The following is a 12,289-nucleotide window of genomic DNA, read 5'->3' as shown; positions in this document are numbered from 1 at the left end:
AAAAGTTACCATAATATGGTTAAAAAAATTAAGTATACCTTAGTTTAACCAGACCACTGAGCTGATTAACAGCTCTCCTAGGGCTGGCCAGCTGCTAAGTACAGAAGTCCAAGTAGAATTGTATTTTGTATCCATTTCATAATGGTCATAATCTGATGATGTAAGTCCTTCAGGTACACCCTGCTTTAGTAATGGCCATGTTACTGCTTGGTTTTGCTCGACTCTTGTATCCTTTGAAGAAAATCCGAAACTCATGAGTGGGCATACATAAGCAAATTTTTGAATGGAAATTTTACTACCGTTTGCTTGCAGGTTTCTGGACTTGAAGAGCAGGTGAAGAAAATGGAGGCCCAAGTATCTGAGATTGAAATTCTGAAAACTGAACTTTACAAAGCTGAGGATCTTGTGAAGATGTTTGAAAAGGAAAATGTAACATTGAAGAGTGACGTTGAACTCTTGCAGTCGGCGCTGAAAGAAAGGGAAGGCACTGAAGAAACAAAGCGTATTCAAGAGCTGGAATTAGAGGTATCTGTCTTTCTCTTGTAGCATAGCTGTTGTCCATAATCTAAAGAAATTGCACTCTCATGGTCCCCACAGGCGTCCATAAGACAGACCAACCAATTACAAAGAATTCTCTTATTGATCTTGGCCAGAATAGTGCTTGTTGGCACAGTGATAGAATGTAAAGGACTCATGACAGGAGGGCTCTGTCTCCTGTCTTACAATGACTGCCTTGGCTCTCTCTGCGTCCCACTTGCACAGATGGGACACAGCATATATTGGCCATCTTCCCCATTACACTCTGGTCTGTCCAGGTATCCGTATATTGGGGTTCTTTTCAAGTATTAAGGGAAATACACTCATGCGGATCTACTTCCAACAGGTATTACTCTGCTGGTAGTGATGTCACAAAAATATCGTTTTATATATGTGCAATCTTGTCATCTGTCAGCAAATTAACTAATGTTATGTTGCATATAGGGTTAAGGAAATCAAAATTAGTTGCATCAAAGACTGAAATTTTGTAATCAGGTTCATTATCATAAGTTAATCATACTAAGAATGATGTTTGATAAACTTTTATATATTCCTACATTATGGGAATGTATAAATACTTCTGAAATTACTTGCAGAAGTTACCCAAGATTTCCTGTTGAAAGTATTTTTTCATCAGTACAAACTACCTACTGCATTTTGCTGTTAGATTTTCCTTGCAACTACCCAGCATAATGTAAGTGTGATTAGGAGATTTTATACCATTTCATATGTGCCCCCTCTCACCCCTTTTACTGTGCCTCCATTCACATTCCCTTTCTTCCATTTTTCTTTCCACACACTCTAAACAATAGTTTCAGAGTGCAACTGTGACGGTTTCTTCCTGTTAACCTTTAAAACCTTTTACTCTCAATTTAAGAGGTCCCAGTGCTTGGCCTTTGGCTTAAGTTGTATGTTCTATTCCATTATATTATGTGAAATAAAAGGTTTGTGTATATGGAACATGAAAATGATTTTATTTAAAGATTTGATTCTGCAAAGGATGTGGATTCTAACAAATGCCATGGAAAGTTATCTGTTCTTTGTACAGTTATTTCTAAATTTTTAATTTCATATTTTGGAACTCACCCAGAGAGCAGCTTAGAATTTGAAGTTACAAGGATAGTTAAAACTTAAGAATAGTATGCAGACACCACCCTACTTACAAATGAGTTGCGTTCCAGACGGCTGTTTGTATAGTGAATTGTTTGTAAGTTGATTACTGTGCTCTTCATGCCTATTTAATTACAGTGTAATATAAAGTCAATACAGTACTGTTGGTTTTTTCATTTAAAACACAATTCACTGTACATATGATACTGTATTTTATAGAATCGGCACACAGAACAAAATTTGAACGGATGGCAAAGGGGAGTGCTCTGAACACAATTTTAATTTGTAATCCCATTTGTTTGTATGTGAGTGTTTGTAAGTTGAATGTTTGTAAGTAGGGTGGTGTCTCTAGTAACACCAGAGGAAAACCATTTCCCATAGAGCTCATGTACTTAACCTTTAGTTTCAATATGATTTGCTCTTAACAGGTTGAGATGCTGAGAGAAAAATTAGAGGGAGTAGAAAATGCTGATTCCACTTTGGGAAGTAATCCCCTAAGCCAACCAGACACCAATGTCACGTCAAGGATTTCTCGCAAGCTCTCCGAGACTCTGCAGGTACTCGAGGAATCTATGCTGATGCCTGCCACACCAGGGAAGAACTCGACCAGTTTTTGTGAGACATTTATTCAGCCTTACGATGTGGAAGCAATCAAACAGCAGTTACTGGACCTACAAGCTGCCCTTGTCTCCCAAGAGCTACAATGCCAGAGTCCGAAAGACCCTCAAGATTCCTATGAAGATGCGCTTCTTCATCAGATGATATGTAATGAGGTATGATTCTTCCCAGGTCATTTGAATCTCTCTCTCTCATATTCCATGCAGAATGCATTTATAAATTTTTTCTGTTTTACTTTTATGTGCGCGATGTGTGCCGTCTGATGTGTCATAATTTTTCAATAATTTTAATATCAATTTTGATTCCCTATCTTCTTTGTTATGTATTGATATATCACAAACTGATTAGTTTTATAGAGCCCACATTTATTGTGTGTAGACAGAAGAGCTAGAGCTGTTGTTCAAGTTCGCTGACTTTTTTTTTTATATCTTAGAGGATTGACCCTGAACATATGTCTGTTGCAATATTTAGAAGTCATAACTGTTGCTTTATATTCCTCAGTATCCATCAATACAGCTGACCTTTCCTTATCTGCTGAGATATGGCAAGCCAGAGCTATGGCTTCTGGTTGATAAGACATTATGTTACAATCCTTGGGTGTTATTAACCCATTAAGAGGCAATTTACTCCCATTTCCATAAGAAATCTATTGTTACTTTGTGTGTGAGGAAGGGGCTTTTACTTTATTTTCAAGACTTGCCTTTGCGTATTGTTCCTTCTCATTCTAAGCCCATACAGGTCTTTGCTTGAGGTGGAGCCAACAATTAGCTTGATCTTAATAAGGGCAGTATGTTGCTTGTCTTTCTAGCCCCATTTATAATTTGTTTTTATGACATTTCAAAATCTGTTGTTCAAATGCTCTATATTTGTATATATTAAGAAAATTGTTTCATGTAATATGACTCATTTAACAGATTGAGATGTTAACGAGACTCTTTTTATTTGGCTTATCAAGGAAAATGAGGGACGATTGATTTTCAAGTACAGCATAATTGTTTTAAATGTTTATAGAGTATAGGTGGAATTTTTAAATCATATGAGAAATGATCTTGGCTTTTCAATTGCAGATAGCAGCAGAGGCAGTAGCAGAAACAAATCTGTGGAAGCTTACCGAGTCATTTTATTTTGATTATTTGTCTCACTGCACTCCTGCCTTTGACAAACAACCAGCTGCTGTAGAAGACAGATTCTCGCCTTCTGTGCCTGCCAGATGCACGAGTGTAATTCCTGACAGTAAAATGATACAGAGCACCACCACTACGTTTTATATTGGCAATCTGGAGGGCAGTCCATCCCAAGATTTGCAAGAAGGCAGCGCTCTTAATGCTTCAGTTTTGCCAGCGGATGATGGGACAGCTTCAAGTGCGAGTATGGAAATGACTTTAAATGATTGCTTTGAAGTGTCCATGTTAGATACCATACCTGCTGGAAATGAAGAACTTTTAACATTGAAAGAACAGCTAAAAATACTGAAGGAAGAGAATAGCCACTTAGTTTCTCAGGTTGAGCAGTTGAAAAACGAACTGGATTCAGGTTTAGATAAGAAACACGAAGAAACTTTAGGATCAGTTACTGTTGACAGTTTGAATGAGTCTGTTTTACTGCCTGTCAAACCTCGCAGTGGAGCACTTTCCCTTGCGGATGAACTGCGTGATGCTGGTATGAATGGTACATTCTGTAATGACACTTTTGAAACATCAGTTTTGGAGATGGAGGTTAATCCTGCTCAAGAAAATGAAGCATTGAAGCAACGGATGGAATTGCTTAGTTCTGAAAATGCTTCTCTTCAGAACAAACTCTTACAGTTACAGATCCAGTTAGGCTGCATAAATGATTCAGACTCTTCTGGTGAGGCATCAGTTCCACCACCTATTAGCCAACATGATTTGAAGACCATGGAGGCGAAACTTGAAAAGCTTCAGTCTGAAAAGAACATTGCAGAGCTAGAGGCGAAGAAACTGCGTGAAGAACTTACCTGTGCTAGATTAGCAGAGGAGGAAGCACACAGTTTACGTTGGCAAGTGGAGTCGTTAAAAGAGGAAAATTCTGATTTGGAAGAGGAAGTAAGATTGTACGAATCTGGATATAATGCAACCAGTACGGGCGGTGATACTGCTGTCACACAGGAAACAAATGAACATGACCTCAGCCACAAACTGAAAGAAATGGAAGAAATGAAGAAGATCTGTGAACAGTTGAAGGAAGATTTGGATGCCACAACTAAGGAGTTGGTTGAGAGTAAGGCTATGATAGATGATCTTAGAGGGAAGGGCAGTGAACTGGAATCCATCAAAGCAGATCTCAACCACAAAGAAGAACTGCTAAGAGAAGCAGGGAAGAACTTTGAAGAGTTGAAAGAGGAGTTAAATGAGAAAATGACAGCTTTAGAAGAGACTAAGTCTCTGCTTGTGGACCTTCAGGATAAGAACAGCAAAGAGGGACCCAAAGCGACGACTCCTTCAGAAGCTGAAAAGCGTGAGCTCGACCTTGCTCGGGAAATGATCCAGGTGTTAGAACAAGAACTTGAAACCCAGCAGAAGGCCACAGAAGAAAAAATTGCAGGCATTTTAGATGAGAAGGAAAGTGAATTAGAGAGTGTAATTACAAACTTCATGGAAAAGGAGGAAGCATTTGAGAGACAAATAAAGGACTTGGCGGAAGAACGAAAGAAACCTCCAGCCGAAAAGGAAGAGGAAGACTTGAAACAAAAGTGCTCTTCTCTCCAAGTCGTCATTGAAAATTTGGAATCTACACTCACCAAGAAAGGGGCAGAGCTTTTGGCACTGGAAGAAACATGTGGGAAAATTCAGAATGACCTGTCGGATGTCACGCAGCAACATAGCAATCAGATGAAAGAGATGAATGAAAAACTTCGCGTCTTTGAAGAAAAGTGTTGTGCTCAGGTCAATGAAGTGGAAGCCCTTAGGAAAAAGCTTGAAGAAAGGGAAGAGGCGATGAAGACGGCAGAAGAAGAAAAGCAGAGAATAGAGCAGAACTTGGCTTCCGTCATGATCTCACTCGAGGAACAACAGAAATTGCTGAAGGAGAAAGAAGAAATGGAAAAATTGGAACAGTCCTGTGACCAAATGGTGAATGAGAAATGTAAGGCTGATGTAAAAGAAACAGACGTGACTGAAGAAAATCTAGTGTTTATGGAAAAAATGGATGAGTTAGAAAAGCTTAAAAATGATTTGCACGCAAAGGTCCTGGAATGCAATGAGCTCAAGGATTCTGTTTACAATCTCAAAACTCTGAAAGCCAAAAGCGAGGAGAAAATGGCCCAAGCAAACGAAGACCATAAGCTTGAAGTAGCAATGTACTTAGAAGACGTAGAGAAGAAGAACACAGAGATCGAGTCACTGGAGGTGGATGTTAAGGAAAGGTCAGAGAGAGTAACAGCACTGACTCAAGCATTAGAAGCAAAGGAGAATAGAATCAAACATTTGGAAAGGCACGTTGATGAATTGAAGCTTATCAAGGAGAGAGTTGCAATGGAGAATGAACAAATGATGGAGGTCGCTCGGGTAGAAGCATCTCAGAAGGTGCAAGAACTTGAAGTTGAAATTGAAAGGTTGACTAAGTTGTCTGAAGAAGTCAGTGAAGACAGGATGAGGATGGTAGAGGCTATTAACAGCAGAGAACTCACCAGTAAAGACCTGTTAACAACCAATAATTCCTTGAAAGAGCAGTTAGACAGCTTGCAAGATGAGCATGACAAGTTACGGGAACTTTTCGAGGTCCAGCATTCTGAAATGCTGAAGACAGTTGAAGAAACTCAGCTACTGGAGAAGGAACAACATGAGCAGAAACAAACAATTCAAGACTTGTTGGCAGAAAAGAGCAAGTTGCAGAATGACCTAGATTTGAAACAAGCTGAAATCTCACAAAAGACTAAAGACATGCAAGTACTTGAGGATGAGCAAGAAAAGATGAGGTCGGAAGTCCTCAGTCTTAACTCTAAAGTAAAGACCATGAATGATCAGCATGAAGCTAATAACAGTCATATAGAGAAGTTGATTGCTATCATAGAGAAGTTTGAGGCTGATGAAGTTGTGAAGGATAATCAGCTGTCCCAGGCGGCAAAGTGGGAACACGAAGCATTAGCCAAGGAAGAGAGAATCAAGAGTTTACAAGTCACAGTGGAAACCCAGACCCTGAAGATAGGTGAGCTGGAGAAGTCACTCGAAGACTTGCACAAAGAAAACGGTGACCTGAAGACGATGAACAGTAAGATGGAGAAAGACGCTCTCAATAAGAAGAAATTGTCTGAGGAAGCAGGAAGCCTCAAGGAAAAGCTGGCCCTGGCTGAAAAATTATCTGGTGAAGTTCAATCCAGACTTGATCTGGAGATGAGGCAGCGTGAAGAGGAACTCTCAGTCATTGTGAGTGAAAAGCAACAGCTCATTGAGAAGCTTAGGATGAAGGAAGAGGAATTAACTAGAGTTATGGTGGACAGCAGAAATGGCTTAGAAGAAATCCAGAATTTGAAAGATGAACTGCAAGGAAAGAAGGAAGAAGTGTCAAAGATCTCATTAGAATTAGTGTCTCTGAAGGATAAGTTGAGTTCTCTCACGGAAATCATGAAAACTTCTGAGCAGAAGATGCTTCAACAGAACCTGGAAATAAAGTCCTTGAAGGAGGAAAAGAACTTGCAAGAGGAAGACTTCAAAGAGCTGCATAATTCGAACGGCCAAAAAATTGAGGGCCTTGTAAAAATAGTCGAGAAACTTGAACACGACATTTCACTGAAGCAGGCAGAAATGGTAAGAAAAGAGAGGGAACATGAAACTGAGGTAGCTAACAAGAGTGAAAAAGTAGAATCTTTGATGTTGGAAGTTACAAACAAGTCATCGAAGCTAGCCGAAGTGGAAGAAACCTTAAGATCTTTATGCTCAGAAAAAGTAGAATTATTACAGAGATTAGATGACCATGAGAAGCAACTGTCAGTTCTGAAAATGACTTCCAGCAAAAGTAATGCTATTGCTCATCCAGAACCAGTTGTCACTAATGATTCAAAAGACAAAATTCAGGTAGAGTCACTCCTATCAGAAAATAAGGATCTTGTTAACAAATTATTGAAAACTGAGGAGCAATTAGAAGTTGTCAAGGGAGAGTTGCAGAAAACAGTGCAGGAACTACAGAGCAAAGAAGAAGAATGCTCCAGATTAGATGCTGAAATGGAAGACATGGTTGAGTATTACAATAAGGAACGTAAAGAAATGGGGGAAACACTTTCTTCTCACAGTCAGGACTTACAGAGGGCAGAAGCTGATAAGGATCTTGTTGACAAATTACTGAAAACTGAAAAACAATTAGAAGTTGTCAAGGGAGAGTTGCAGAAAACAGTGCAGGAACTACAGAGCAAAGAAGAAGAATGCTCCAGATTAGATGCTGAAATGGAAGACATGGTTGAGTATTACAATAAGGAACGTAAAGAAATGGGGGAAACACTTTCTTCTCACAGTCAGGACTTACAGAGGACAGAATCCGATAAGGATCTTGTTGACAAATTATTGAAAACTGAAGAGCAATTAGAAGTTGTCAAGGAAGAGTTGCAGAAAACAGTGCAGGAACTACAGAGCAAAGAAGAAGAATGCTCCAGATTAGATGCTGAAATGGAAGACATGGTTGAGTATTACAACAAGGAAAGTAAAGATACGGGGGCTGAGTTGAATGAATTCAGGGAGAAACTGAGTAAGTCACAATTGACTGTGGTGGATCTGGAAGAAAAGCTTGAAAAAACAAAGGTGGCATTATCTGAAACACAGAGCATGATATACAACTTGACCATAACGAGAGAGAATGTTGTTAGTGAGTCGTATACTGAACACTCGGCACGCAATGATGTGATTAACGAAGACCTAGAACAACTTAGTCAACAGAAGGATGTTTTGGAGAGGGAAATTGTCTCTCTTAAGAATGAGTATGCAAAACTTGCAGAAAGGTACAGTGATCTGGAGAAGAAATGTCTCGTTTTGGAGCGGAATAACATTGCATTACAAGAGGAAGTCAGGACTGGCAGCCGAGCTAATGCTTCGTTAGGGGAGAGACAGGAAGATCTCGAAAAACTCAAAGCGGTGTGGTCCGAAGAAAAAGAAAACTTAACTGCTCAGGTTATCAATTATAAGAAAGAAATAGGCATTCTGAGGAAATCAATATCAGAGCAGTCTGCAGGAGAACAAATAGACAAACTTTTGCAAAAGGTTAAACTCCTTGAGAAAGAGTTGGAAGTTAGTAATAAGAATTTTGAGAATCTTGCAGAAGAATGCTCTGGTTGGAAACTCGGTTATACCGAGCAGTTTAAGGAATGTGATAAACTTAAAGAGCAGATTAGAGATGCAGAGGCTGAAATGGAGAAGCAGCAGTTACAGTTTGAGGAAAAAATTGCAGATCTAACCACTCGACTCAATACAGTTTCTAATGAATCGTCCCTTGAATCTTCTATGGGGAAGAAGGAAGGTAAAATTCCTTCACTGGAGGAATATGCTAAATTACGAGAGCAGAATGAACTATTAGAATCTGAAAGGCAGGCATCAGCAGAAGTTGGAACCAGTAGCTGTGCATTGGAGCAGTTGCAGAGGTAAATCTCAACCAAAATGTTGTCAAATAAGTTTCTGCTAAGTATTATAAAGTTATTTGGGACAAAACTTCTTTTTTTGGCACTGAAGAACAGATACATATACTTGGATTATGTAGTTAGTAATAAAGATAATGTTGCAAGTAGTCTTGAAGTATATTTGCTACATAAATTCTTAGAAGAGTGATTTTTTTTAAGTGAGTAATGATTGCCAAATGTTGAATAAAATTTACATTTTATTTTCACTTTACCATTCTGGTCATGCTTTTGTGCCATATTCTGAAAAACTATTTTTCTTTATAATTTTCTCTGAATTTTTTTTATTATTTTCAATTTTTTTCTGATAATTGGCTATCTTGTTGAAGAAAGCATGACAGCAGCTTGTATTAGTAGACGATAATTTGCTTGTTTTCTTTTTAATGTACAGTACTTTGTAAGTTATTTTGTCAGTACTTTATTCAACAACACTAAATATAGACAGGCAACTTGGACTAATTTTGAATGCTCTTTTACAGTGAAAATGCACGGTTACAGATGGAGATTGCGTTGTTGAAGAAAAGAGCCACTATGCAGTCAACAGAAACTGAAGCAGGTTTGTGATGTCTGCTGTTAAATGAATTGATTGTAATTATACAATATCCCTAAATTTCCTATGTGTAATTTAGGTACAATCATATATCTGCAGGATAAGTCGACCACCAAAATATGAGAGCCGTATTATCCGGCATTGAATTAGTTTCAGTTGTCTGACAGTTTATACAGACCTTCATGCAGAGTTGTTAGAGGACATTCACTTACAGGCAGTCCCTGCTTACTGACGGCATTGGTTGATGGCATTTTGGTGTTACCCCGCTTGGCTAGCACATCGTTAACTGGGTTTTCGGCGCCAATCTCCGGTTAACAGTGCTGTTAAGTGGGGAACTCGGTGCCAATCTCCAGTTAACAGCACTGTTAAGTGGGGATTTCGGCACTGATATCTGGTTAACGGTGCTGTTAAGCAGGATTTTCGGTGCTGTTATCTCCAATTTTCAGTTAGTGACACTCGACCGGGGACGGAACCCGAGCCGTTAACCAGGGACTGCCTGTATATGATATTCACTTGTTCAAGGAATAAGTAGTTTATAGATTGCTGAATACTGAGCATCTCAACCAGACCAGGGTGGAAAGTATGTAATAATGATAGTAACAAAATATTTCAAGATCTTTTAGATACGTTGAAAAATAGAAAAAATGACTCATTTTATGTCTGCTAAAGAATTTTAACAAATAATTTGCTTTATTTCAGACACAGGTGCAAAGGAGCCTCTTGAAGACCGTGTTGTGGAACTGGAACGGGAAAACAGCGAATTGCGCTTCAGATTGAGGGCTCTAAATGCTCCTGCTGAAAAAGAAGTCCAGACCCTTAAAGATGAACTTTCAAATGCCACTGCTAAGGTAATGTGTGTCTCTCTCTCTCTCTCTAAATGCGGGGGATAGGGACCACAGCCCCCCGATAATAGCTAAAATCCGCAAACACTTAGCACCCCTCTAAAAATGCTTTTAACTGCCTACTTTGAGAGTTCAGACACCAAACCCAAAAAAAAAAAAAAAAATGTATACTCTGCATATTTTAATACAGGCAATCCCTGGCTATCGGCGGGGTTCCGTTCCCGACGGCGTGACGACAACCGAAAATCGGCGATAATAGCACTGATCCCTGGTTAGCGGTGCCGATAACCGGTGATCAGTGCCGCCGATAAGAGGCGATCAGCGCCGATAACCGGTTATCAGCAACGAAAATCTGGTTATCATCGTCGCTAGACAAGCGCCGTAAAACCGGATCGCCAGTAACCGAGGCTGCCGATAAACGGGGACTGCCTGTAGTTTTATCAAGAAAAATGTATTTGGTCACGAAAATAATATGAATGTACAGTAATTAGTGAATGTTTGTCTATGAAAAATTCTGCAAATATTGTGGATATACCTTCCACAGAAAAATCCGCGAGTAGGTGAAGTCGCGAATGGGAGGGGGTTGACTGTACACACAATCAAATGGAGTTAAATTTCCTGTGGACGGCTTTTTCTATTCTGCAGTTTTATTTGATGCTTCACTAGTAATTTTTTAAGATGTTTGATTTATTAATAATAGGTAGTGTTCATAATGGTTTTATATATTGATAATGATTTTATAAGCACCATAAACTATTCATCACTGCATTTGTAGTTCAACTGGTGGTTGTATTTCCTTCCTTTTTCTGTACCTCTATTCATATTCTCTTTCTTCCATCCTGTTATCCACCCTCTCCTAACAATTATCCCACAGTTCAACTGCAAATTTTTCCTCCTGTTACGCCTTTAAAACCTTTTTTCTGTCAATTTCCCTTTCGGCGCTAAATGACTCAAAAGGTCCCAGCTCTTGGCATTTGGCCTAAGTTCTATTCTCCACTCCATTCTATTTTGTTTATGTTTTTTGTTGCCTTTGTAAATTACACTGACCACTAGGAAATAAAAATAGAAAAGCTTTAAAAATAGTTTAAAAAAAGGTAGCCATCACTCACAATCAATTGTATTTTAGGTAAACCACTTGAAAGCAGAGCTGCGTCGAATCCAGAATAGCAATAACGTAGACTCAACAATCTGTGAAATGAGAGGAGGACCTGTGTGTTCAAAGTTATTTGACAAGGAGGAAGAGCCTTCAGGTGACAAATTTGACTACAACTCCAGGAGTGGCATTGTATCGGTAAGGATTTTAAAGAAATCGTCTTCAAAATATTATGATAGCAATGAGAAGCCAATGTGCTTTGACTTTTACCAACATGGAGTGTTAGTGCAGCTGTATGGTAATATTCTTGAGTTTGCAGTTAATTTCCAATATTTACATACCTCCGCTATTCATAATATATCCACTTATACAAGCACCTAAACCTTTGAATAGTACTATCAATGTAGTATGTTAACTTGCAAGATAAGAGTGTGGAAAAACTAATTTTGTTGTATAGCAGATAAAAAAAATTTTCATGACCCCTTAATTTGTTTTAGTAAAATGTTGTTCCTATACATTATTTTTTAGGAAGTGCAGGTCTTGATACTCCAGAACAAACTGTACTGCCTTGAGAAAGAAAAGAAGAGATTCGAAAGTGAGCATCGCACTTTGGAGCAGCACGTTGAACATTACAAGTCCAAGGCACAAGAGTGGAAAGACGCTTCCCTGAAAGAACGCAGAACTGGGGAAAAACTCAAGAAAGAAGTTGAATCTTGGCGTGCAGAAACTACCCGACTGAGAAAGGAGGTGGAGAAGTGCCAGGGCGAGATCGAAACGCAGCAGTTTGAAATTGGCAGTCAGAGACAGTTGATTGAGAAGATGGAAAAAGAAAGGAGAAGCGACTCTCAACAGCTAGAGAAAGAGAGTGGCTGTCGGTTCTCCCTAGCAACTCCTAGACCTGTGCCATTGAAGGATCAAGTAAGTGA

The 12,289-nt window shown here is 39.0% G+C and overlaps 1 protein-coding gene across 1 annotated transcript in view; it reads left to right on the top strand.

The window, feature by feature from the left end:
• Positions 1 to 12,289, top strand: part of LOC136852379 (centromere-associated protein E-like) — a 34,235-nt gene that overhangs the window by 19,533 nt on the left and 2,413 nt on the right. Inside the window, exons 18-24 of the mRNA XM_067126969.1 lie at positions 313 to 525; positions 2,076 to 2,420; positions 3,333 to 8,845; positions 9,358 to 9,434; positions 10,128 to 10,276; positions 11,397 to 11,561; positions 11,892 to 12,281. Of these exons, the coding sequence (XP_066983070.1) occupies positions 313 to 525; positions 2,076 to 2,420; positions 3,333 to 8,845; positions 9,358 to 9,434; positions 10,128 to 10,276; positions 11,397 to 11,561; positions 11,892 to 12,281 (6,852 nt within the window). The remainder of the gene's footprint in view (positions 1 to 312; positions 526 to 2,075; positions 2,421 to 3,332; positions 8,846 to 9,357; positions 9,435 to 10,127; positions 10,277 to 11,396; positions 11,562 to 11,891; positions 12,282 to 12,289) is intronic.

The sequence above is a fragment of the Macrobrachium rosenbergii genome, chromosome 25 (genome assembly GCF_040412425.1).
Source record: "Macrobrachium rosenbergii isolate ZJJX-2024 chromosome 25, ASM4041242v1, whole genome shotgun sequence".
Lineage (NCBI taxonomy): Eukaryota > Metazoa > Arthropoda > Malacostraca > Decapoda > Palaemonidae > Macrobrachium > Macrobrachium rosenbergii.
The sequence above is the reverse complement of the archived record's forward strand: the minus strand, read 5'-3'. Positions and strand labels throughout refer to the sequence as shown.